This window comes from Pungitius pungitius, chromosome 4 (assembly GCF_949316345.1).
Source record: "Pungitius pungitius chromosome 4, fPunPun2.1, whole genome shotgun sequence".
Taxonomy (NCBI): domain Eukaryota; kingdom Metazoa; phylum Chordata; class Actinopteri; order Perciformes; family Gasterosteidae; genus Pungitius; species Pungitius pungitius.
The window spans coordinates 6,725,574-6,753,554 of NC_084903.1; the positions used below are offsets into that span (position 1 = coordinate 6,725,574).

At 39.2% G+C, this 27,981-nt stretch overlaps 2 protein-coding genes across 5 annotated transcripts in view; one reads left to right on the forward strand and one right to left on the reverse strand.

Annotated features, from left to right (window-relative positions):
• LOC119195232 (cell migration-inducing and hyaluronan-binding protein) overlaps positions 1–11,254 on the forward strand; it is a 172,022-nt gene extending 160,768 nt beyond the window's left edge. For 2 of the 4 annotated variants that reach the window (XM_062561685.1, XM_062561687.1), the window contains 4 exons: positions 1,643–1,729; positions 2,999–3,156; positions 3,391–3,491; positions 4,471–11,254. In XM_062561685.1, the coding sequence (XP_062417669.1) occupies positions 1,643–1,729; positions 2,999–3,156; positions 3,391–3,491; positions 4,471–4,598 (474 nt within the window). In that variant the 3' untranslated portion in view covers positions 4,599–11,254. Of the gene's footprint in view, positions 1–1,642; positions 1,730–2,998; positions 3,157–3,390; positions 3,492–4,470 lie in introns of those variants that run through there. The other 2 variants (XM_062561686.1, XR_009956013.1) reach the window with 2 other exon arrangements.
• An 881-nt stretch (positions 11,255–12,135) lies between these two features.
• LOC134127333 (stonustoxin subunit beta-like) lies at positions 12,136–27,948 on the reverse strand. Its single transcript, XM_062562002.1, has 4 exons — positions 27,550–27,948; positions 22,621–22,667; positions 21,257–21,934; positions 12,136–12,185 (listed from the first exon to the last, which is right to left on the reverse strand). Exons 1-4 carry the CDS (start codon positions 27,705–27,707, stop codon positions 12,136–12,138), a joined length of 933 nt encoding a protein of 310 aa, XP_062417986.1. The 5' UTR covers positions 27,708–27,948.
• Between the last annotated feature and the right edge of the window lie 33 nt (positions 27,949–27,981).

The following is a 27,981-nucleotide window of genomic DNA, read 5'->3' on the forward strand; positions in this document are numbered from 1 at the left end:
TGTGTAGGGGAGGGGCGCTGTGACTACCAGCCAATCACAGAATGCAGACACAGACAGCTACCCAATGAGGACTTTTATTCAATCCGAGCACAGATATTGACTCGTATTACTAGTACAATGCTCGTACTCGGCAAAAGTGCTTTATCCGTACCGGATACTCGTTTCAGCCGAGTATCCGGCTCATCTCTAGTACTGAGGCTAAACTCAGGTCACACTCAGGCTCCACTAAGGCTAAACCCAGGCCATACTCGGACTATAATCACACACTAGGGCCGGTATTTCAAAATGATCCTTCTGGTTTAACATTAAATCCTAAAAAGATCCTAAAAAATTGTATTTCAAAGCAAATCTGATCCCGAAGATTCAGATTCAGGATTGGGAATCCAATCCTGCCTTTGATCCGGATAAAAGACTGCTGTTGAGTATTTCAAAACTTTAGTGGGAAATCTTGATCAGTTTGATTCTATAAATCCGGATTACCCAGATCCCACTTTGGAGGTGGGTCTGTGGGAGATTACATGTTTGTACATGTTTGAACAGCTGAAGTTTAACTGTTTTTTGTTAACTTTTACCCACTGATAAAGGCCTCCACTGGTAATCAATCAAATGTATTTATTCACATGCATTCAGCGCACAAGAGGTGTATAATCTGGCTGTCTTCTCTTTCCACAAACATCTGTAAAGAAAAACAAATATTAAGGTTTTAGGGTTGTCTCTTTTGTTGACAACTCTTTCCTAAAAATATATGTACAACACATTTTAAAATCTACACACAATACCTTGCGAGTAAATTAATTAAATTGGGGACTGTGTATTTACTAAAGCAAACTGCTTTTTTGCAAACTAAAGAGACACCTCTTCTGACTATACATTACGTGTTACTTAGCTGACGCTTTTATCCAAAGCAACTTACATTGCATTATAACCCGTGCATTACATTTTTGCCTGGGGAGCAATTAGGGGTTAGGTGTCTTGCTCAGGGACACTTCGACATGGCACATGGGGCAGCCGGGATTTGAACCACCGACCTTGCGGCCCCCAGTGCACTGCACTACTCCATGTGCCACCATCACCCCATATACCTCAACTAAAAGACTATATTACTTGGACGAACAGGGTAGTAACTCTGATGCTATGTCCAGAGTCCACCAGACCGCCACACAGACTTCACGATACATTAATGTCAGTGTGGAATTGCCGTGCAAGGACAGGCGCATTAGATAACATGCAGACAAACTAGAATGTGGTGAAATGTGTGACAACTAATCAATTGAAATTATTTTACTGTTTTTAAGCAATGATTCACAAAACGGTCTCAATACAATATTAATACGTTCTGCATAGGTAGTTCCGTGTATAAATTCACAGAATGATTTGAGGTTATCTAAAAGATTCCTGTTTTACTTATTCATATATTACATCTAAATACATTGTTTTGTATCATTTAACAAGGTGTCTTTTTTGTTTGTCTATCTGAACACATCTTTTACTCAGACTGGCACTCCATATTTCTTGGAATTTTCCTTTAGATTTTTCTATTTTGTATACAATTTTATGGCTGTTGATTTTAATTTTCCTTCTGATGTGAAATCTTACTTCAAATTGTGTATTAATTCTAATTTATCTGCTTGTTTACTCTCAGCACTCGTCAGAACACTTCTTGGAGGTCAAACTAGAGTCCTATAATTCCCAATATTTCCACATCAAAGAGGACTTTGCCTTTACTGAGGTAAATGACAAATCTCTTGAAGTGGTTAAGTGTATTAAGTTAAGTTGGGTTGTGTATATGATATTTGACCTCACACATTTAATATACCATAAACATGTCATCAACTTGAAACGCAAAGGTTACTTCTACATCTGGATGTAGCTTGTATCATTGTCATGGCTAAGGGGAAACCTGCTCCTCCCACTATGCCGAAACCCCACCAAAACTGTATAACTCTTTTTTAAAACCAAGTTGATCATTTGGTCAGCCCTCTTAACAAAGCCTGGGTGGTAGTGACATGACTGTTTCGTTGGTCTAAGAGTAGTAAGCGAGACATCAGCCCCCAGTCAAGATGATTGCGAAAGTGTGGGTCACCCCAATCCCAAGAGCTCTTTGAATAAGGTTGCTACAGCATTATTGCTGATAGGGGATTTTTTGACACTGATGCTGATTGCACAAAATGTTACAAGCAATTCTTTCATGCGTAATTCTACCTTGGCCGTGAATAACATTACTCAATGTAGAGACTGTATCTGGAAAAGATGTCTGCTGCCAGTGAGAAACAGAGACACGATGGTTGATATTCACATGATGAAAAGAACCCTTTTCCAGCCTGAAATGCAGGAACCATGTGTGTTTTGAGCACGCTTTAACAATCAAAAGCCTGCTGCTTTCTACCATTTTTCAAATCTGTCTTTTGCAAGTCCCCTCTATGTTGAACTATTTTACTGTAGTTTTTTCAAATTAAAATAAAGCTGAGTTCTGCGCTATAATGAACCCAGCTATTGCCTGGGTCATACCAGGGCTTCAGGTAGATATTGCAAACCTGTCCTCATTTCCAAATCGTCGAAAACAGTGCTAACTTACTGGCACTGCACTAAATCAGCCTTTAGTGTCTATGAGTGTGACTACAGACTTGCCTCCAGGGAACAGCATTTCATCCCCTGTTTAAGATACGTTGATTTATACAGCTTTGTTGCATAGCCTGCATAGTTAAAATACAAAGATGTTTATTTAATAAACATGGTTAATTTAACCAACTCCACAATATTTTTATAATACCTACAGGAGGTTTTCTTTAGACTGAGATATTGGTTGGAATAAAAGTTGAATATTTATTTTTTTTAAGTTTCTTTTAAAAGTGTACCTTTGCTGATATGTTAGGTATGACCTTAAATGTATGTGTTGTTTCGTTTTAGCTAAATGATTGACCTTATATCAGTTCTGTCATTTAATAGATGGCAGAACAATAGTGTAATGTTACAATATGTGAACAATATGTTGTGACAGGTGAACGGCAGGAAGTTGTACCAACCAGTCGATGGGTTGCAGATGACCGTTATTGACGGACATGATGGGAAGGTCTTAGAGAGCAAAGGATTCAGGAACTCCATCTTACAGGGTATCCCAGCACAGATAGACAACTACGTCAGTGGACTGAGAGATGGGTAAAAGCTTGTGCATTACTACACTAAAAGAACTGTCTCTTTATGTTTCTTCTATTGTTTTCTCGTTTCTGCCAAAGAAGGTGAATTTACATTAAAACCAAATGATTCATGAGTGCATGATCGTTTGAAGTAACTCTAATGAAAAATAGAGTCCCAACTAAGTGCAATTTAGAAATACACAGGCAACAACTATCAGCTAGTAAAATGTGGAATATTATGTGTCTCAATCTCTAGTTCAATCGTCCTCATCACATCTAAGGGTCGTTTGGTTACCAGAGGAACCTGGATTAAAGTCTTGGAAAGACTTGGAGCAGACAAAAGCATAACATTAAAAGGTAACCACCTATATCTGTCCTTTTGTAATTTTAAGCTTCATTTGTCTACACATCTACATTCAAATTATGAATCAAAATGTCTGTTTATTTAGTCAATTTTCTTTTTCTTGTTTTAAATATATTTTATGTCTCTTTTGTGTGCAACCGTATGCACTTGGCTACAGAAGCAAACGCAGCTCCTCCCACGTTGGTCTCTGGAACATTCCTCTGTAACTACTGCTGCAGCCTGAAACTTCTCTCCTATCGGTCCCTCAGTGTTTCAACCTTCCAATGCATTTAATCAATATAGCTTTGGCTTAAAGGTTTTTTGCCTTAACAGAACATACTATGCATAATATTGATGTCATCTAATAGCTAAAACACTTTAAACATAATACATCTTAAAACATAACAGTTTAAACACTATGTTTAACTTCCAAAAGACCCTTCTCTGGGGAGAACATGTGGAAGAAATCCATTAAGGAAGGATGATTAGAAACGGGGGGAAGGAATTGAGGTAGGGGAGGACATCTGTCCCTTAGGACACCCTTAACCTAAGGTAGGGTTAGAAAGGGGGGGCTCATGCAAGAGAGGTTCCGAAATATCCTCTGTGAGACCTGAATACCTTCAGGTCCTGTCAGACTGCATTAATCAGCTAAAACAGCTGTTAGCTGTGTGAGTAACCACGTTATTGGCGCACCTCTGGTCATTTAACAAGATGCTCAGAGGGAAGAGACTAAAAAACGGGAAAATGCATTTCCTGCACAAAATGTGTTGGAATGCTGAAAGATTAAAACAGTGAAAAAGAATAGCAGCGAGGGGCGGGGCTTAGAAGAGCATCAATTGTGGTCAACTGCATTCAGTGTGCAGCACCAGAGACTCAGAATTGAAGCATGCCTTCTGTGCGGTGTTAGATTTATTAGTGAGGCATGGTATCGCTGATAAACACGCTGGTCCTCTGTTGTTATTACTGACTTCAATATAATTTGACCTTTGGCAGATAAGCTGACATTTGTGGGCTTCAAGGGCTCCTTCCATCCGGACTGGATACGTATGGAGGTAGATTTCAACCGAGCCAAGATTCATCTGGTTCTGCCTGTCCCTGTGGTCCGCAAGATGAAGCTATAAAAGTTGGCTGAGTGGTGAGGACAGCGATGAGAGTATGAAGCCCCCAGACCATAACATATGCTGCCAATATACCCACCCAAAAAATAATAAACACATACGCACTGCCAGCAGCGGATGTCAGTTGCCACAAGCTCAGTGTTTTTTTTCTAGATTTGGCAATGAGAAAGACATTTTGTGTTTTGTAAAGGGGGAAAAACGTATGCATGCATGGTCAAACATGATAACTCATCGAGTAAGGCAGGCATGTCCAAAGTCCGCCTAAACACGGCCCCGCGGTCACATCTCATAATGTGTTATTTATGGCTTGCTGGCTCGGTCAGAATAAATTAGAAAATGCATTTCCTGCTGAAAATGTATTGGAATGCATGAAGCTGAAATTAATTTCAGAAAGTTGCTTGAAGTACAGAAATGAAAAAAGCAGAAATTAATTCTAAACATTGCTGAAAGAATAGAAATAGGAGAAGTTGAAATTAATTAAAGAATTGCTAAAAAATACAGAAATGAGAAAACCTGAAATGAACTTGAAAGAATTGCAAAAAAAAACAGAAATGGGAGAAGCTTATATGAATTTGAAAAAATACAGAAATAATTTAAATTAAGATTGGATGGGTCCTCGCTACTCCTTGCACGTTGGGGGACTGGCCAGATGGTTAGAAATGCGGTTGTTTAATCCCTGGGAGGAGTTCGGTCTTTTACAACTCTAAAAAATGATGAAAATATGCCAAAAAAGGCACATCTTTAATGATTAAATGCAGCGCCCCCTAAAGTTCATAAATTATTAAAAAATTAGGGTGTGTTCAATGTTTACACATCTTGCAATTTTGGTGAGGGCAAGCCAAGCCATTTGGAAGTTATACATTTTGCCAGATTAAGCCACACCCCTTGCAAAGTTCATTATCCATAATATATTCTTAAAACCATAATACAGGTCAGAAGTGATCATATGGATGTTTAAAGGGTGAGAAATTCATGCTATATGAGAAATATGGAACAGATTAGATAAAGTATGGTCGAGTTATAACAACTTCAATGTTCGTGGCGAATGGTGGTTTTTTGAAAATGCTCCCTACACACATAGTTTGTAAATTCTTCCAGCATAATGCAAATATTAGAGCCTAAGGTCTCAGGATCACACTGCGCAATTTTGAAAAGGATCGGGTTTAATCCCTGGGAGGAGTTCGGTCTTTTACAACTGTAAGAAACCATGATAAAAGGCCAAAAACAGGCCAAAAAGGCAGATCTTTAACCATTAATTACAGCGCCCCCTATACTTAAAAAATTATGGAAATATTAGTGTGTGTTTAGGGCTTCAATGTTCACACATGCTATAATTTTGGTTAGGGCAGGCCAAGTCATTTGGAAGTTAAAAATCTGCCAGATTAAGCCACACCCCTTGCGAAGTTAATTAGCCCATATCTCATCAAAACAATGACTTATCAGCACCATTCTGATTTATCAAGGGCACATTGAACCAATAATGATTCACCAATTCGGTTTCGTGACGATCAAACTCAGCGTTTAGGAGAAATTGCCAAAAATGTGTTGATCGGACATCGGGGGCGGAAACTGGCCTAGTGTGTTCTTTTTTTAAATTCTAGAGGGCGCTATAGATACATTTCTTTATACCCAAAAGTGAGACCCAAAAGTGATGACATTTTTTAACAGTCCGGATATCCATGCCAAATTTACCAACTTTTTCAATATGATAAAGGCCCGAAAAAGGCCCGCGGTTCGTGAGAATAATAACAATAATTCTTTGAAATACAATAGGTTCCTCTACGAGTCGTAGCGAGGACCCTAATAAAAGCTTAAATTACTTCTAAACATTGCAGAAATAGGAAAAGCTAAAATTCTTTTTAAAAAATGGCAAATAATACAGAAATGGGAGTAGTATTATAAATATTAGTAGTAGTAAAAGTCATTTTAATATTAATACCAGTTGAAATACTAGAAGTACTACTAGAAGTACTAGCAATATTACCAGTGGTTGTGGTACTATTGGGTGAGGGGGTGGGGGGTGGAGAGACAGAATATTTTTTTTTCAAACTAAGAAGTTATTATAGGTTATTGATAGGCCTCATCAAACATTACAATACGAATTCCCTCCATAGGGTGGTTGTTTTGAAATGATGGGATTGGGGGGGGGGAGAAAAAGAGAGAAAACTGGAAAGGGGGAGGGAGGAATAGAGGAAGAGGCTAAGGAAGGGGGAGATGTAGTATTACTACCAATACAACTACTTTTACCATCAGTACTATTACAGTGGGGCAAAAAAGTATTTAGTCAGCCACCAATTGTGCAAGTTCTCCCACTTAAAAAGATGACAGATGCCTGTCATTTTCATCATAAGTAAACCTCAACTATGAGAGACAAAATGAGGAGAAAAAATCCAGAAGATCATATTGTCAGATTTTTATTTTATTTTTATTTGCAAATTATGGTGGAAAATAAGTATTTGGTCAAAAACAAAAGTCCATATCAATACTTTGTTATATATCCTTTGTTGGCAATGACAGAGGTCAAACGTTTTCTATAAGTCTTCACCAGGTTCTCACACACAGTTGCTGGTATTTTGTATTTTTAGATTTATTAATTTCTTTTTCATTTCTATATAATTTTTGAAATTAATTCCAGCTCTATGCATTCCGACGCATTTTTAGCAGGAAATGCCTTTTCTAGTTTTTTACTAGTTTGCGATGAAAGCACAGATGCATTGACACTGCACAAATACCTATTTTTTTTAGAGTAGTCAATGAGGAACGTGTCAGAGGAGCTGCTTGACCTTAAGAGTCTTAAAGGACAAACCAGAGGAACCGATTTATTTGTTTATGTTTGCAAAACTGTCACGGAGTAAAGTTTCTGGGATCATTACCGATAATGCTCCCGCCAAGGCTGGTGAACGAAGTGGTTTGTCCACACTGATTGGCAATAAAGTCTGCGGAGACGCAGGTAACGCCAAACATCTCAAATGAGACGATGTCATAAAACCAGTGGCAAAGGCAATCAATTCTATTCGCTCTAAAGCTCTGTACAACCGACAGTTTCAGGGACAAGGTAAGAAGGGACAACCAAAGGAAGAACTGTCCAATCCTCAAATCTAGCCTTTTTGGTTGATTTAACGAAGCATCTGAATGCGCTAATCTTCAAGAAAAGACTTTGCAATTAAGAAAAAGGACATATTGATTTTCTCTTCTCCCTACTCTGTGGACCCTGATGATGCTTCTCCACAACTGCAGCTGGAGCTCATTGAGCTGCAAGTGTGACGATGAGTGCCGTGGAAAACACCATCAGTGTCTAAGAAAATTCTGAGCTTATTTGGCTCCACATATTTGTGTGAGCAAACATTCTCAGTCATCAACTTAAACACAAACCGATTGAGGTCATGGATGAGTGACTCCGACGTGCGTGACATTTTCCGATCCCATTATCCAGCTCAAATTAAAGACATTATTAACATCAGAATATCTCTGTTCCCCAAAGGCGAATCTGCACTCAAACTCTCTCGTTAGTTTGAACCAGATGTCAATCATCAGGATAATGTCGCGTGCGCGTTTTACGTTAGAAAGCGCAATTTTTCAAAAGTACAGCTGCAAATAAACTTAAAGAAAGCGTCTTTATTCTCCACTGACAAGCAGGAGATGATGATGATGATGAACGCATATAAGGAGATAATATGTATATTTGAATCATTTCTGTCGGATTAATAGAACATAATGTGTATCTTTTACGTAGTTCATTTATAAGTTCATCGCAGTCTGTCCATCCTAGGGAAGGATCCTCCTCTGTCTCTCTAAAGGTTTCATCCCTTGGAGTTTTTAATGTGCCGTGTGAGGGATTCTGGGCACAGGATATCACATGTGTTCAGACTGTACCGGAGCAGGTTTACGTTTTTTGATGTGTTAGTATTGTGATTTAGCCAAACCTGCTTCGAGGAACCGAAAAGCCTCATCTACACCATCTCATCCTGAAAATTATCCGGCTAACTCACGTACAATAGTACGAGGAACAGGGCCCTGGTCGCTTTTCTGAAATCTAGGTATCAGTACCACCCTTCTCATTTGTGTCAGCAAGTTATCTGTTCCTTGATCAATCTGATATTGAGTGTTTAAAATGGTAACACAATGGCACAGTGAAAAGCCTGAAGTACACTAATGCTGAGGCAAATTGGTAATTTGTGATTTTGGGCTAAACAAAATGAAATGAATTGAATATGTAATAGAAAAAGCAGACTCTTGGGACCATGCTAGTAGGTCATTTTTATTTATGTGATATCCGTTCATTTTGTTCTACTTAATTTAATTTTTTTATTTTAGGGGGTTTTATATCTCAAAAGTTTGATATGCATATCAGGACATTGGATATAAAGAAATGTCTCAATAGTGCCCCCTAGAAATGTTAAAAGTACCACATTTTTTCCTCTGTTGGCAGATTGACTTGAGATGTACCTACTTAGATTTTCTGCTATTTTGAACTTTGTAAAAAAAACTATTTTTCCCACTCCTTCTTAATGCTAATGGGTAAAGAAAGAACTCCTCCAGAAGATTAATCCCAATTATTTTCAAATTTGGGCAGTATGATCTTTGCCTTTAAAAAAAATCATAAAGCTTGACAAAATAAAGTATCTGAGCGTGGTGCTTTTGCGAAATACCACAATTTGCCAGGAAAATGGAAGTAGTTTTTAACTTGGCTGTAAATCATCTAGTCTACTCCACATTTGTGTGATTACACGTATGTCTACAGGGAAAGGTCCCTGTACTCATCGAATTGCTCATTTTGAATCCTAGTCATAGCGTCACCTAGTGGTAACAGGAAGTTACATGTTTTTTATTTCATACCATGCTTTTCGCAGATTAATCAGATCTCTGTCAAATGTTTTCAGAAAAGACAAAAGACCTTGATAATGTTAAAGATAATGTTTGCATAGTTTTGTCCAACGGCATTCTTGGCCTCATTTGTAGCTGTCCTGCCACTGCCCTGGCATGCGCGGAGTAGCAGGTCCATCGGTGCTTGCAGCTTTAATTATGAATTTTATCTGTTTAAGAACTGGAGAACTAGATAACACCATCTCTTGTGGCCATAGTTGCAGTTTGTATCTCTTCAGTAAAAGTGGGTCACAAAAGCCAAGGTTGATTGTAGAAAAGTTGCTGTCTCCATGGTCATCAATAGACATAACTGATATTGGTCCCGTATCGGACTGAGCAATATCATTGTATCATGAAACACATTGCTATACAACGTTAACGTGTCAGCTAAATTAACCATTGGATTTGGTCAGAAAAAAACACATGAATCTCTTTCTTACTTATTGATGTTAATGTTAACATGTCATTTAGGTGATGCTTTTATCCAAACCGACTTACGACAAGTGCATTTCAACCATAGAGATACAAACTTAGAAGAACAATAATCAAGAAATTGCAATTTTCATCATAAACTTAAAGATAAGTGCCATTATAAGTACAATTTAAGTGCTACAATTCGTTAGTGTTTTAGTCAAAGTATAGTCTTTATATTGGCCTGTTTGTTATTTGGTAGGCCTGTCCATGACTCTGACATATTTAAGCCTGCTATACAGAGGAAAGATGTGATATAGAAAACAGTTCAGCCTTTTAACATTTCACAAAGATCACAGAACCACTTCATTCAAAGCATACTGACTATGAGATAATTTGGTTAGTAAGTGAGTGTTGTGAGACTATGCTGTTGAAAGATATTGATGTCTGACAGCATCCTACTAAAGTACCTTGCAGTTCACATTCATTTACGTCCATGAAGAAGAAGAAAGTTGATAGTGATGTTTTCCTCCAAATTTTTCTAATTTCTGTGTTTGTGAATCATCGTTCTGCATTTTTGAAAGTGAATCAGCAAAGCTCATGATTAGACAATTAAAATGAATAGTCAGTTGAATGTTGAAACAGGGAATCTTTAAATGTCCCCATTTCAAGACAAAAAAGAAACCTTTGTTTAAATCTGGCAAAAATAAGTTGGGTTTTTCGGCGAATGTATCAGCAATTTTGTGTTTAATGTAAATTTAAAAATCTACAAATTGCTAAGAGATATGTTCTATACTTATTTATTGTACATACACAGCTAATCAAAATCTCCAATTTCCAAAATCTTTAAGTTGTAATTTGTCCTGTATGTACACTGCATGTAAGAAATCATTATAGCTCGTTTAAAAATTTGTAGCAGCCATTTTTACTGCATATTTGCATCTGAATTGGTCAAGTATTTTTTTTGAGTGTGCACCAAATAGATGTGGGTTGTATTTGATTGGGCCTTTAAAGCTCCATGACTTCTTTGAGGACTTTTGTACAGAAATAAATATAAATATGGACCAATTTGTGTGACTTGTAACTAATTATTTTCTTCATGCAACAATCAAAACACAAAACATAATGAATGTGTTTTTATGATGACCTGTGTTTCCCTAGGTTCACAAGTCAGGGGCCGTGGACGGCACGGTCGACAGTGAGGTGGGGGTGATCGTTGCAGATACGGTGTGCTTGTGTCGATGGAACTGCTGACGCATAGTGGGAATTGGAAAAGCAACACTGATGGGAGGGAAAATATTTTTTCTTTCTGTAAAAGCTTCAAGTTTGACATATGTAATCTAGGACAGTGGTTCTCAACTTGTCTGGCTCCGGGACCCACCTTTACCCCTTAATGACGAGCCGCGGCCCAATTCAATCGGTCAACGGGCGGGGGGGGGGGGGTGCTTCCGCGTTCGCTGGCGGTGTCGACTGGCGGTGTTTTCCATGCAACAACAACAAACGGGACCCACCAGTTGAGAAACACTGATCTAGGATATGTTCATATTATCTCCTCCGAGAGTTTAAACTGATTGCTTTCAAATCCGGGCAAATTGATCTTGACTGGCATCCATTTTGTGTGGATTTTTTTTTAATGTAAAATGTTATAACTTCAAGAAATATTTTTATATCTGAAAAAAATGTCTTACTCATGACACTAGTGTAAGCCTTAAAGTATTCCCATGAAGCGATTTTCAAAAAAGCGCCACCTATTGGCAAAGTGAAATGCAAAAGTCTAGTTTCTGGGGACCTTTTGCGTGTAAGGCATATGTGATAACCACTACACTACAGAAACTGCAACTTATATATTGGGAATATGCCCTCCTGATCTTTTCAAAAGATCTCGGTCTGACACATTCAGTTGCCTGATGCGCAAACTGGACGAGTTGTCTTTATTAACACTACAGATGTAATATATGTTTGGCCACCCGTGGCGCTGTAGTGTGGACCGAGCGATTACCCGAATGTAAAGAGTTGTTGGGGTGTGTAGTCGGTGGACCCAAAAGCACGCACTCAACAGCTCTATTTCCAGCCAATTCTTTTATTTTGCGCTGTACCAAGGAGGTGAATAAAAACAAAACGATCGCAGAAGGCAGATCTTTCAAAAGGGGAGAACAAAGTGCTCCTCAGGCTCAACAGGAGTTGGGAGGGCAACTCCACCGACTTCTTGTAATCCGAGGGGATGGGGCAGGGTTCTGGTGTGGAAGCCCGAGGTCCGACACCATAATCAAGAGTCTCGCACTGCCGTGTACTCCGTGGTACTACGTGGCTCTGGCGCTGCAGGACCCAAAAAAAAGAAACATGCAAACAGGTGAACAAAACTCCAATAGACATGCAAACACACCTGATACCAGCCTGGGAACAGGCACGAACAGACGACAGGCCTGGGAACACTAAAGCCTTTATACCCGTCACAGGTGATCAATGAGCCACAGCTGAGCTCTCAAGAGAGGTGGAAACGAGATTGAAAAAACAGACAGGGCAAAAAAAACAACTGATATGCAGATCGGGGTCCTAACAAGAGTAGCTCCGGACATTCTCTGTCAGTCTAGCCAGGAAAGAGCATTGAAGAGACATAGCACCTTTACCGGACCTTGCGCTGTGTCTAAGTTACGCTAAACTGTAAGTCAATGAAATGTAATGTGTAATAATAATTCAGATAAATGCACAACGTTTGCTGCTTTATGTTATTTAATATAGATTAACAGCTTATAATGTTTGAACATTATATACTGTAAACGTACTTAGAACAGTCAACTTTAAGCGTCTTTAGCCATATACTGTACTTTGTACAAGTGTTAAGTACAAAAGGAGTTCATGTGTAGCCTGTTGTAATGCAAATACAATGAAAAGAAAATAATATTTCTCCCACGGAATCAAACCACAGTCTTCTGCGAAATTTTTTTGATTGGCTGTCAGTGAGTGCCAGCTATCAACGGCTGGCCACAGTTTAGAAGAATGCTTTAGCTTACACTGTTTCGATCCAGCAAATTACCTTTTTTATCATTTTCATTTAGGTATTGAGGGATTAGTATAGTTTTACAACCGTATTCACTCAACTATGTTTTAAACATTTTAGTTACTTTCAAAGCTTTTGCAGAAGCAAAAACAGCTAAAACGGATTCTAATGAATGAGGCTTTAGCTTACACTGTTTCTGTCAAGCAAATGAACTTTTTTTATCATTATCATTATGGTATGAAGGATTAGGTTTAGTTTTAGAACCTGATTCACTCAACTACGTTTTGACCATTATTGTTACTTTCAAAGCTTTTGCAGAAGGAGAAAACAGCTAAAACGGATTCTAATGAATGATGCTTTAGCTTACACTGTTTCTGTCAAGCAAATTAACTTTTTTTATCATTATCCTTATGGTATGAAGGATTAGGTTTAGTTTTAGAACCTGATTCACTCAACTACGTTTGGACCCTTATTTTTACTTTCAAAGCTTTTGCAGAAGGAGAAAACAGCTAAAACAGACTGTAAAGAGGAATGCTTTAGCTTACACCGATTCTATCAAGCAAATTACATTTTTTCATCATTTATTATTTTATTAAGGATTAGGTTTAGTTTTAGAACCTGATTCACTCAACTACGTTTTGACCATTATTGTTACTTTCAAAGCTTTTGCAGAAGGAGAAAACAGCTAAAACGGACTGTAAGAGGAATGCTTTAGCTTACACTGTTTCTGTCAAGCAAATGACCTTTTTTCATCATTATGGTATGAAGGATTAGGTTTAACACAGTTTATGTCATATTTAGTGGTTGTAGTAATGTTTAAAATGTTTTATTGGATGATCTGCACTAAAATCATCCATCTCTTTTATTTTTATTTTAGTTATTACACTTTAATTTGTAAAGGTCTTCCTTCAATTAAAACCAACTAGATTGAGATTTATTTTCCCTTGTCTTTTTTTAACTACACTAGAATCCCGCCCCCCACCCAACTGTTTGAAAAGTAAATCAGTAAGTTTTACTCTGAGTACATTTTTAATGAGCTACTTTTTACTTTTACTTGAGTACATTTTTAGACTGGTAACTTTACTTTTACTTCAGTAAAATTTTACTTAAGTAACAGTACTTTTACTTGAGTACAAAATATTGTTACTCTTTCCACCTCTGTAGGAGACACTGTGGTTACTATGGTAACATGGGAAAGCTTTCTCTTGATGGGATTGTTCACTTCACCATGTGATCAGTTTGTAAAAGGTTCACTACAACCTGGTGATCAATGAGAGAAAAACTGAACACATTCAAACACTCTAAAAAGTGACTAAATGTGTTTAAAGCAGATGAAGAAATCAACATGAAGCTTTGTGGACTTAAAAGACTGAATTCCTGCACTGTTTCACTCTGCTACCTTCCCCTCCGCATGAGTAACAGTCCTCACAGACCCCAGATCAGACTGAGCTCCTCTTCTTTATCACAGTGTCACCATTCATTTTTTTGAATCGTCGATCACGATCGACCAATCAAAGTGGCAGTAGATCACCTTACAAAAAAAAAAATCACACCAGATCACGCATGTGCAGTCGAGCGCGGGAGCTGACGAAAAACTAATGCTAATGCTAATTAGCGATCCCTGCTTACGAACAGACACATTTAATTTCATCCAATAGTGACCCTAGCAGACTCCAATCAGAACCCAATTACTTCTATCAAACATTAAGAATATTGAACCTACATCACTATTTGTCAAACTTTGATCCTGAAATGAATGGTTAAACAGAAGAGGTTAAATGGGGAGTGATGTAATTTTCTTTACATTACATTAGTTTTATTGGCCTCAGTATTTGTTACTATAATGAAAATAGTAAGCCTTAAATCATTATTTTAGTTCCACCTCAAAGCCACATGTTAGTGCAGCCACTCGATGGCTCGATGGAGTTCAGATCACAGATTTAGAACAATTTTTCTTCCAGGAGCAAACCTTTGTTAAAGATTCAATTCTTATTCTCTGAGTATCCACAGAGAAGCCGATGCATCAGTAGCTGCAGAGTGGAACAAACAAGAGGTGGACTCACTGACACCAGCGTCACACTTTGGTACCAACAAAGTGCTCAGGACCAGGAGGCTGCAGAGATGAAATGTGCTTTACCCAGATGTTACTGTACTGCTCGACTAAGATGTCAATCATTTTGGCACAATTTTTTAAGATGGACTCAAATGCCTGATTGATGATACATTGTCAGCATTTGTTATATTTATCTGTTCTGTTTTTGTTATATTTAGCACCTTCTTCCACATGTTTGTGTTAAACTCCAAGCAGGAATTCTTATGGTTCTTTCCACTCCTCCATAAAGGACATATTTGTGGTTTCACACACTACTAGTTGTCCTGTGGACAGATTGTCCCCCTCAGCTGTGGATCTCTGCAGCTCCTCCAGAGTCACATGAGCCTCCTGGTTGCTGCTCTATTAAGGACAGCCGTGGCTGGTGAGTGTAGGTTTAATAGCACTAGTTTGACCAAACCAATGATACTAGCAGACTTTCTGCATTTCTGCGTTCCCCTTATTTTATTTTATCATAATTGTTTTTGGAATCATATGAACACACACAAACATATTATTAAATCCATCTTTAAATGGTGAACCTCTCTCAAATGTATGGTCCCTTTGTGTGGTAGTTGGTGGTGGTTGTCCCTGCAGTGGTCCTGTCAAAGATCTGTCAAAGTGACAAAAACGTTTTGGTCGCCTCCATTGTGTAAGTCACCAATCCAAGGAACTGATGTAGCTCCTGTTTAGTAGGACCAGGAAGCTGAGCCATGAATGTCACCTCTGCCTCAACTGGGCTTATTTGTTTTCTAGATAATAGCTTGGTTGATTTCAGTTGGTATTGATCTGATTGGTATCGTTGTAACTTAAGGAACCCTGTGATACTTTTAGGAGCAGTTTTCTCTGATTTCTTTGTGCATACGTGTACTGTGATGATGGTGGTGGAAACATAGCCAGTGCATGATTTTAAACCTTTAATTCTTAATGAATGCATTTATATTATGAGACTTGATTTATAGTTTGGTTATTAGTCCGTTTTTAGGGTGGGGCCCCGTTATTTATTTATTATGTGAATCATCTTGTACATGGGGGCCCAAATATAATGATATTTCCTCATCAGTGGGTACAGCTCGACAGAATAAAAGAAATGAGGAATATGGATTATTCAAACTCAGAGAGAAAGACATTGAATCCGTCTGATGGCCAAACTAAAGGTTTGTGAAACGATTCTTTGAATTGGATTCTGGGAAATGGGGGAGTCGACTATGGAAGTAAATCTGTGTCATCGGATTTTGAAAGAAAAAGGTGATTGAATTTCTAGCATTGAATATTTATGCATTGAAATGAAAATATCTACTTAAATACTTTGTTAAGAGTACAAAGAGCGTTTGTTCATCTGCATAACCTAGGGTTTGCAGATGAACAAACACTCTTTGTATACAAATGGTTCTTTAATATTGTGTGATGGTCATCACTTTGGAAATTAAACATTTGCTCCCAAATTCTTTGTATGAATGTGATGTTTGTTTGGATCTTCACACATGACAATAAAAAGCACTTTGATTCCATGGGATCGAATCCCACTGAGGCCTCGTTCCATCAGTCTGACGTCACATGTTTAATGTTAAAGAAACTCATTAACTTTCCCAGAATGCTTCACTTTGAAGGAAGAAGAGTTTATGACACGAGGTGACGAGCAGAACACTGCTCATCAAATACTTGGTGTTTAAATACGTTAATGACACAGTTTCCATCAAAATTCATTTATTAACATTTGAAAGATACAATTATATTCCTGTTAACCCAAAGTAACACATGAAGTGATTATAATATAGTTAATAAAAACCTGATAGTAGCTGATATCTGTCATTAAATATTTTTAATAGCTTTTAAAAGGTTCTTTTTCAGAACAAACCTGATTATGTGAAATTATATTTGATTTCACTGAACAGATTTTGAGAGATTGGAAAATTTGCTCAAAAAGAATTATACATTCATATTTCCCTTGTATTTGTCATTACAAATGGTTCTTGAAAAAAACATCACCTTCATCAACATCATGTACAGACTGAACTATGTGGTAAGCAGAGAGGAAGGTTCTCCACCAGGAGGAGACTCTCCGTCCTGCAGAGGACACAGACACTGAGGAACCAGGCCAGAGAAAGAACAACCCAGTCTCCAAAAAAAGCGTGAAATGGCTACGTTGGTCCACCGTGATAAACGTAGTCATGTTACGTTTTCCCCCAAAATAACGTTACTATGTTACGTTTCTTTTGGCCCATTCATTTACATTGCTTTGCAAATAGGTCACGTGACTATCAAGTTTCCCGTTAGCGAAAAGAAAAACATGGCGGACGGTCAGCATAATCTCAGTGAAAAACCCAATATTTTAAGAAAGCATCAGCATTTGTATGCATTTCGATGGCATTTCTAGCGAGAAGTATGCGTTATTCTTTCATAATCTTCTATCAGAGACTGTAGAAGACCTTCCGTTTATTCGTTTCTGCGAAGATTTGAGTGTCTCTTTGGGAAAGCGTGGCTACGCAACGCCTTTAACGGCGCATTATTAAAAAAACACTTCCAGTGGGGGCGTTACCGTAAAGAAGCGTTCAGCCTTAAAGCCACTAATCGCCAAACAAAACAAACTCAAAGCACTCGAATCACATTATGACTTTTTAAACATAAATTCCCTTATTTTTATGAGTTTTCAATGAAAGAATGCATAATTTCCGTGGGTAGGCATGACCGGGACATCCCGAATTATGGGCAATTTTGATTTGTCCAGCTTTTTGACAGCTCCAGTCCCGACTTCCAATCACAGCCTCCTAAATCAATGACGCGCCTTAAACTCTCGGTTGTTGTGTGAGTGCAACTCCCCCCCCCCCCCCGAACATTACGTCTTGTTTACATGGGAAAGGGGGGCGGGGCTTCGCCCTCAGAGCGGAGCGTCATTTCTCGCTCCACACGTCTCCTCTTTTTACTGGCCAGGAAAACGGGCGATCTATCCCACGTGGGTCTGGCTCCATTCCATTGGCTCTGACGAATCCATAGAGAGGCGGGACTTATCATTTTCCCGGCAAACGGAGAGGTTTGAGCTGCATTGCTTGCCCTGTGCGTGAAGTGGCCGTGAGGCCTCCACTAAAGTCTCTCTCTATTTGTTCTGCTTTACTCAATAAAAGTAAAACCTTTACAGATATACTGTCCACACACTAGGCTAACATAACGGAGACTTCCAGGCTTCGTCCTTTATGTTTTATGGGGATAAAGCCCCTGTAAGTAGTTTTTTCCCAAGCAAATCAGAGTTTCTTCTTTTTTTGTGTGTCCCATACAAATATCAAAATATATATACTGATTTTCACATCCAAACACACTCACTTATGTTCCCTTTTATCATGACAACAAGAAATTTCAAGATCTTTTGCCTTTTGCCTTTTGCTTTCATAAATATGACAGTTTTAGTGTGTAAATGCCCAGCAGTGTACGGTCCGGGGGCCCCTATCGGGCCACTTGTTAGATGGTTCGATTAGTCTATCACTACTATACTTTGATCTGACGACTAATTTGCACATCATGCTCGTACCGGCATGGCTTCGCCCTTCCCAGGCATAGTTCATCATCTTCCGGGGTCCTATAGCCAGTGTTGGGAAAGTTTACTTTCTACATTAACTAGTTCAAAGTTTAGTTCACAAATTTTAAAAAGGAACTAGTTCAGTTCATAGTTCAAAATATTTGAACTAAGTTCACGGTTCCAAAAAATGAACTAGTTCAGTTCTTTTTTTCCATACGTTGCTGCGAGCTATTTTTTTTTTTTAATTATTGCCACAGCCCAGAACCACAGACAGCAATTATTTTATCAGTTTTAACACTGAAGCGATGCATCAGATTTAATCTTCATATCCAATTTTGAATCCTTATCCAACCAGGGTTTACATTAGCATTGAGGGGACAGCATTTCCCCTTTGTTGCTTTGATGCTATGTTGCTTTCTATTCACTCCACCCTAGCAGCAGTTGCAGAGTTTACCCCTACACTACATTCTCAAACACATGCTGCTTGAATGGTCTTTTTTAAATAAGAAATTATTAAAAGAAAAACAGGACAGTAATCATTAAGGTGCAAATGTTTGCAAAGAAAGGTCAGATTCCTCCCATCCTCACCGACCTTGTCAGTAACTTCATAAAACTCTTTAAAATTATTATACGCCGCCTCTTTGCTACACTTATTAATGCGCGTTTATGGTGTGTTTTCTATAGAAATCTGGCACCCCATTGAACGATGTTAAGCTGAACGAACGTGCCGTTCACAGACACCAGAATGAACGAGAACAGTGACGTTCATCGGGCATTAATACAGTACGTTCAGTTCACGTTCGCCCAAAATATCAACGAGTTTATGAACTATCGTTCAATGAACGCGTTCAAGCACAACACTGTCCCGAAAGGGCCGGGATCGCACCTCACCCAGCATGCCTCGGCCTTCACTTTTTTCACTACAGAGTTTTGTTGCACCCTGTGACTCCGGCGTTAGACTCCTTCGACTGAGTTTCAAGATGGGTTGGATGGGTTACTGACTAAAATGTATGCCCCCACCCCCTAACTGCCTCAGGGAAACTTGTAAATATAATAAGTCAAATAAGTCAAACAAGCAAGTTGTATCTGGTTTAACCCTTTTATTCCTGTAGGCGTTTTTTAGGTCTCATGATGGAAATTGCATTTACACACTAAACTAGGATAACGCATGTCTGATGATAGTGACAGTGAGTTTGTCGATCAAGATGAGGATGGAGACATAGTAGAGGTTGAAAATCCTCCTTGTTGAACACCCCACAATACATTCTGTGCTCTCCCTGGCATAACATTTCTAATGATATCATGTCCCCCCCTTCAGTATTTTAAGACATTCTTCAGGTTATTGTAGGCCAGTTGAATGTGTATGCCATAAAATTTGACACAAACAAGCCCTTTAAGTTTACATGTTTCTTATGTGGATTTTGTACATACAGTGTTGGTCATTTCATTTCTTTTTTTGTTTAATATTTTTGAATGTATGTTTGAATCCATTTGTGGTTAATGTGCTCAAAATGCACTACTTTCTTAATGCTTACATTGCTTGTTTGACTTATTATATTTACAAGTTGCCCTGAGGCAACAGACCTAAATCAAGTTAGGGGGTGGGGGCATATATTTTAGTCGGTAACCCATCAAACCCATCTAACAAGTGGCCCGATAGGGGCCCTCGGACCGTACACTGCTGGGCATTTACACACTAAAACTGTATGATTTATGAAAGCAAAAGGTTTATCTTGAAATTTCTTGTTGTCATGATTCAAGGGAACATAAGTGAGTGTGTTTGGATGTGAAAATCAGTATATATATTTTGATATTTGTATGGGACACACAAAAAAAGAAGAAACTCTGATTTGCTTGGGAAAAAACTACTTACAGGGGCTTTATCCCCATAAAACATAAAGGACGAAGCCTGGAAGTCTCCGTTATGTTAGCCTAGTGTGTGGACAGTATATCTGTAAAGGTTTTACTTTTATTGAGTAAAGCAGAACAAATAGAGAGAGACTTTAGTGGAGGCCTCACGGCCACTTCACGCACAGGGCAAGCAATGCAGCTCAAATCTCTCCGTTTGCCGGGAAAATGATAAGTCCCGCCTCTCTATGGATTCGTCAGAGCCAATGGAATGGAGCCAGACCCACGTGGGATAGATCGCCCGTTTTCCTGGCCAGTAAAAAGAGGAGACGTGTGGAGCGAGAAATGACGCTCCGCTCTGAGGGCGAAGCCCCGCCCCCCTTTCCCATGTAAACAAGACGTAATGTTCGGGGGGGGGGGGGGGAGTTGCACTCACACAACAACCGAGAGTTTAAGGCGCGTCATTGATTTAGGAGGCTGTGATTGGAAGTCGGGACTGGAGCTGTCAAAAAGCTGGACAAATCAAAATTGCCCATAATTCGGGATGTCCCGGTCATGCCTACCCACGGAAATTATGCATTCTTTCATTGAAAACTCATAAAAATAAGGGAATTTATGTTTAAAAAGTCATAATGTGATTCGAGTGCTTTGAGTTTGTTTTGTTTGGCGATTAGTGGCTTTAAGGCTGAACGCTTCTTTACGGTAACGCCCCCACTGGAAGTGTTTTTTTAATAATGCGCCGTTAAAGGCGTTGCGTAGCCACGCTTTCCCAAAGAGACACTCAAATCTTCGCAGAAACGAATAAACGGAAGGTCTTCTACAGTCTCTGATAGAAGATTATGAAAGAATAACGCATACTTCTCGCTAGAAATGCCATCGAAATGCATACAAATGCTGATGCTTTCTTAAACTATTGGGTTTTTCACAGAGATTATGCTGACCGTCCGCCATGTTTTTCTTTTCGCTAACGGGAAACTTGATAGTCACGTGACCTATTTGCAAAGCAATGTAAATGAATGGGCCAAAAGAAACGTAACATAGTAACGTTATTTTGGGGGAAAACGTAACATGACTACGTTTATCACGGTGGACCAACGTAGCCATTTCACGCTTTTTTGGAGACTGGGTTGGAAAGAACCCAGGATAAAGAGGTTTAGTGAATGTGGTGCTGAAGGTGTGGAGGTGGATCAGTGTGTCAGAGGAGACTCTGTAGAAGGACAGAGAGCCAGCAGGACAGTCCACATACACTGCTACTCTACCAAAGGAGGAGGAGGAGGTGATGCGTGTTACTGTCTTATTGTGACAGACATTGTAACCTTTATCAGAGCATCTCAGCCTCCAGGACTGATCATTGTATCCAAACAAAGAGTCATCACTGTTTCCTTTCCTCTTGATTCCTCTGTAACTCACTGATACATAAACTCCTCCTCTCCACTCGACCTCCCAGTAACAGCGACCAGTGAGACCAGTTCTACACTGCAGCTGAGGCCAGTAGTCAAATCTGTCTGGATGATCAGGATATGACTGAACCTTCTCCACACATGTCACCTCCCTGTTGTTGTCAGACAGTTTGAGTTCTCTGTGTACTGTGTTTGTGTCGATTGTGAGTTCACAGGAATCTGATGAGAGAACAAGACACAAAACAGCTGCAGTTATTAATCATCAACATTAGGATGAACAAATGAAGGAAGATAGTTCATAAATGGGTTTATTATTGATAAACTATTAAAGTGAGACTACAAACGAACACCAGCACACAGAATATGTGTCGATGCAATTAGGGATCATAGCTCCAAAAACAGGGTTACAAACGACACAATTATCAAAGAAGTGTTTAACCTGTTTAGTCTAAGTGAATGAAAGCTGTTGGAATGAAGCATGAGTGACTGATCTGAAAGAATTTAACTCAACAAGCAATTTGGGTTTAACTATGAGGGGTAATTAATTAGTTTATTAAAGGCTAAAGGAAATGTATAAAGTAACTCCTCAATGTGTCAAAGAGAATAAGGTGACAGTGAAATGTTGTGAATGTGGGGGAAACGTTGGGGGCCAACAAGGAACTTTAAAGGTTATTCCTCCTCTTTTGAGCAACTCAAACAACTTCAAGAACACACACAGTGTTAAATGAAATATTGATCTGGGATATATATGGATTATGCACTTTACTCAAATACAAGGGTATAAAGATTGTATATTCGGTTTGGTCTTTAATTTAAAAGAAGATTCTCATAATTGAAGATTTACAACTTCATTTTCACACAAACAAGCGGATTATAAAGGACATTTTACAACAAAGCTCACTTACACTTCCTCAGACCTGGTCTCAAGCATCGGACTCCAGCAGGCTCCACCCTGAAAGGAGGAGCAGCATGAGACATGGACATCACATCACTCTCATACACACAGCTTTGTCCTTCATGTCCACATGGACCACCTCTTCTTCTTCTACTGCAGTGGAGCTTCTTCTGATTGGCCAATGACCACAGCTTCTTATGTTCACTTATTCATCATCTATTACTATTGTGGTGGAATTTTATGGATAATGTCCTTGTGAGAAATCAAAAGTATCACAAACTTGTTCATGATTAATTATTTAATACTAACTAGAAAATGCATTTCCTGCTGAAAATGCGTTGGAATGCAAAAAGCTGAAATTAATTTCAAAAAGTTGCTTAAAGTACAGAAATGAAACAAGCTGAAATTATTCTAAACATTGCTGAAAGAATAGAAAAAGCTGAAATACATTTAAAAATGGCTGAAAATACAGAAATGAGAAAAGCTGAAATGAACTTGAAAGAATATTAAAAAAACTGAAATGGGAGAAGCTTCTATGAATTTGAAATCACAGAAATAATAAAAGCTGAAATTAATTTCAAAAAGTTTCTTAAAATGCAACATGCTGAAATTATTCTAAACATTGCTGAAATAGAAAAGGCTGAAATACATTTAAAAATTTCTGAAAATATAGAAATTAGAAAAGCTGAAATGAACTTGAAAGAATTGGAAAAAACAGAAATGGGGGAAGCTTCTATGAATTTGACAAAATACAGAACTAATAAATGCTTAAATTACTTCTAAACATTGCTGAATCTTTTTCATTCAAACTAAATGAACTTGGTAAATGGACTTGTACACCGCTTTGCTAGTCTTCTGACTACTCAAAGCGCTTTAATACTAGATGACATCTCTCACCCATTAATACACTGATGACACAACCTACCATACACATTGGCACCTGCCCATGTGCACAGAATAAACAAGACAGGAGAAGATCCTGGCAACAAGTCAAAATAAACCATTTTGCATGGTTGGTGAGTGCCTCAAAAGTTTGCAAATAGTGTAGAAATTACTGAGAGCTTCGTGGCGGTCCCATCGAAAAACGCCCCTGGATACTTCCGGATAAGTTAACCGTCATGTTTTGATGACGTCATAGAGATGCGCGGTTTTGTGAATTAAAGATGGACGCATACAGCGCCAATGACTAATACAAGTACTACGTGTTTCACTTGGACAATTAAATGTTAGTGGACACACACAAATACTACAGCCCCCATCTCGATTACAATTGTTCACTCCTCAGTGCGCTGTTTCGCCCACCAGCGGACCCCCCCCTAACCCCGGCTGGTCCACCGTACCTTTTGACGTGACGGACCTTCTTGCGGTCCGCGATGAAGGTTATTAATAGTATATTAAGTTGACGCTTTGTTGCGTAAAATAAAGACCAAACGATCTCCTGTCATTCGCGTAAGAAAACAAACTCACGTGTCTGCAGCTCAATCACCGAAAGAACAACGTCACGCCCCTCCCCCGTAACTTTTGACGTGCTAATTAACCTATGGACCTTCTTGCGTCCGCGAAAAGGTTATTAATAGTATCACTCGCGTAAGAAAATAAACTCACGTGCCTGCAGCTTAATGACAACACCGAATGAACAATGTCACACCCCCGCTTTAAGTTTCCAGAGGGGAGTAGCCTCGTTAGCAGTTTAGCTAGCTAGCACTCTAGCACTTATCGCTCTCACATGTTTGAAATATCTTATGGTCCAGCCTCCACATTACTTACGGTCTGCTCATCCCGGGTCTCCGTCCCAACTCACGACACGCACGTCCATACGTACCGTTATCTAACCACGGTTAAACCTGCACGTCCCTGAGCTGCGTCTTTATGGCCATCGATCAACAGCTGGTCGCTTATTAGCTCACAGCGAAGAGAGTGAAGAGATTTAGACAAAATCCACACTTCAAACAAATGCTTCCTGGAGCAAAACTATATGGGGTAGCCAAAAAATAATGACATTTTGAGAGACCCAAACTGCTCAAACAACCGTTTACAAAAAGTGTACCGGCTGTGTTTTTTTTTTTTAAATGTCGGCAGATTTGTATGGAAGCTTATGGGGCTCGGGGCAGACTTTGTCTCACAATCAGGCTCCTCACGCAAAAAGTAAATAACTCTGAGATCCCAAACTTATACGAGTCCAACCAGCACAAGCACGGCTAATGTTTTCCTTTTAAATGAAGGCTGAAAAGTGAATATTGTGGCCGTAAAGAAAAAAGTGCCTCTTTTTTTTTTACTGAATCCTGACACGGCGCTCACTTTAAATCGCGGGACAATCCGGAAAACTCCACTCTAAATTCGAAAGAAACCCCAAAACTAATGAAACATAATTAATGATTATGAAAAAACTATAATAGATATCAACAAGCTGTTTTTTTAATGAAATTTTTAAGACTTGTGTCAACATTTTAAAGTTTAAATGGTGTCTCTAGCTGAAAGATTGGAAAAGCTAAAAAAGTTGAAAGTTGAAGAAGTTTTGAAAGGATTTGAAAATTTAATCCATTGGAAATGTTAAAAAGGTTGATGTTTTTAATTTATATTAATTCAATTATAAAAGCTAAAAAGCTGAAAAGTCATAGCCCCCCTCTCCTGAAGGAGCTGAACATTTTAAAATTTGAATGGTCTGAATAGCTGAAAGTGTGAAGGAGTTGAAAGGTGCGGCGGAAGAAATAGAAGAATAATAATAAGAAGATGAATAAGGCGGAATAAAGATTAGAAGAACAATACTTGGAATGCTTGAAGCATTCCAACTAATAATAAGAAGATGAATAAGTAGAATAAAGATTAGAAGAACAATACTTGGAATGCTTGAAGCATTCCAACTAATAAAGATTCAAAGAACAATACTTGGAATGCTTGAAGCATTCCAACTAACTAGAATATAAAAAATCTGAAAGAATAAGTCATCAACACAAGCTATCTGTGTCTAGCTGATAAATGCTCTTCTTCTGACTCAGTGGGTCTGCTGGTTGCTGCTCAGCAGGAAGTGAACTGTGTCTTCATCACAGCTTGTTGGATGAAAGCAGCTTCTGATGGAAACACTGAGACTGAACCAAACAGGAAATGTCCCGAGGTCGGGTCTGGTCTTGTTGGAGGGACACTGCTCGCCGTTGTCATGTCGCTAAATGGACGAGACTTGAGACTCGAGACCTTAGACTCGCCCTGACGAGGCACCGCAGGGAGACGAAGGGCCCAAATCTCAATGTATTTTAGGACGCTGAAATTATAATGTCACTCATTAACTTCATCAGTGATTGGCTGACTGCTTCTTAGACCCTTTGGGACCCGAACTGAAACATCTGATACATGCAGACAAGCAGAGAGGATGAGAGCAGGAAAAGTATCCAATTTGCGCAAATCTTAATTTACAAATATTATCAGGTATATAATCCATGTTTCAAAAACACAAATACTGACTATTTGTAAAATGTATTTTTAATATAATCAAAAATCATATATGCACATATGCATTTTTTACCATCACTCAAGGGGGGGCCACGCCCCAATGCCCTCAATGGACGAGCCACCACTGACCACTCGTATCTTCCATGGAACTGTCTCTCAGTGCAAAGCACTAAATCCACATAAACTCCTTTAAAACACCAAACAACTGCTGTGAGGATCTGTTACGTGTAGAGATGTGTGCCTCTCTTGCCCTCACCTTTTCTTTGTTAGTCCTGCAGGTGAGGGGTGAGTATTGGCTAGCCCTGCCTCCGGAGCACCCCGGTATTGGCCCACACTCCGGCCAATCCGATATGGAGGGCAACTATAAAGCCTCTCACTGTGCTCTCTCTCGCTCTGGCTTTTTTTTCCATTGAGGTTTGTGGTGGGGGAAGTGGGACTGAGGTAAGGCTGGGGTACCCTGTACACACCCACATACACGCAGAGTTATTGTTGTTATTCCACTAGGTTATGGGTTGTTGCCTCCGATGTATTTGTTATTTTGAACATTTGTAGAATAGAGTCAGGTCTTTTGTTTTCCTTTTTTGTTTCTTTTCACAGAGTTGAGCTAGGCCTGGTTTTATTGTACTTTGATAATTTAGTTTGGCACAACCCCCACAGTACACTTTCCCCCCCCCCCACCTTTTTCCAACCTACCCGTTATGTTCCTTTTTGTAAATAAATCTACTTTTCTTTAACTGCCTCACACGGTCCCTGTTTTATTCCTCCATTGGATGTCAGCGTTTCCCTCTTAACCGAAGGAAATGTAACAGGATCCATCAAGACACTTTGAACAGATTGTTTCCTTGAAGGTTGGTATTTTAATAATAACGTCTGGACTAAAGGACAACACACAGTGGAGCCAGATGACGATCATTGTGGTGTACTAAATAACTAGATGAGGCACGCGTTTAACTGTTTAATAGGAGATGTCAGGACACAAGACACAAGGCTCGGCATGAGGGAAAATTGCTCGTTTTTCCTTACTTCCGACATGCGCAGAATACCCACAAACTAACAAAGGCAAGTCTTAAGGGACAACTTTAATGCACATATTAAATAGTACACCACAATCATCTAAACATCCAAGTGTTGTTTGATAAGAGCCCACAAACCTGCAGCATGTCGACGTTGACTCACATCAACCCTCCATGATGAAATCAACGTGTCAGGAGTCACCATTGTCCTCTCTTATAATGTGGAAACAAGACACGACTCCATAGAAACAAGCCTTTCATCACCTTCCTCCCTGTTTAGGCTCATCCTGGCTACTGTTCCTCACTACTTCTGTCTGTATTGATGTTCTGATGTGGGACACAAACAGTTGAGTCTCTGGTAGTTTGAGGTCAGCTTGGTGTCTCAGGGTCACATGAACCAGGCTGACAGTGGGACAGAGAAAAGGTTTCCAGCTCTCCCCCCTCTACCAGTCTGATGGTCTGTGGCTGCAGCCTCTTCATACCTGAGAGTCTCCAGTCTCCAGTGAGGATCCTTCAGTCCAGCAGAAAGCAGCTTCACTCCTGAGTCTCCTGGATGGTTGTAGCTCAGGTCCAGCTCTCTCAGGTGGGAGGGGTCCTCTGTGATCAGACAGCCTGAAACCTGCAGACACACAACACACATGTCACATGATGTGAGGGAGCTGTGAGGGCTGGAAGGTCACTGCAGGACTGAGATACTGTCGACTACTGAGGGGTCACATGATCATTGTTACTGACTTGTTTTTTTAGTCTCGACCAAACACCCACTAATGTACATCAACAATTTAATAACATTTCTGATAACTATGACTGATAACTACCTTGTGTAAAACCCTAACAAACCGTAGCACTAATAAATCGTAGAACTTAAATTGTACTTATAATGGCACTCTTCTATAACATGTTTTGAAACTGCT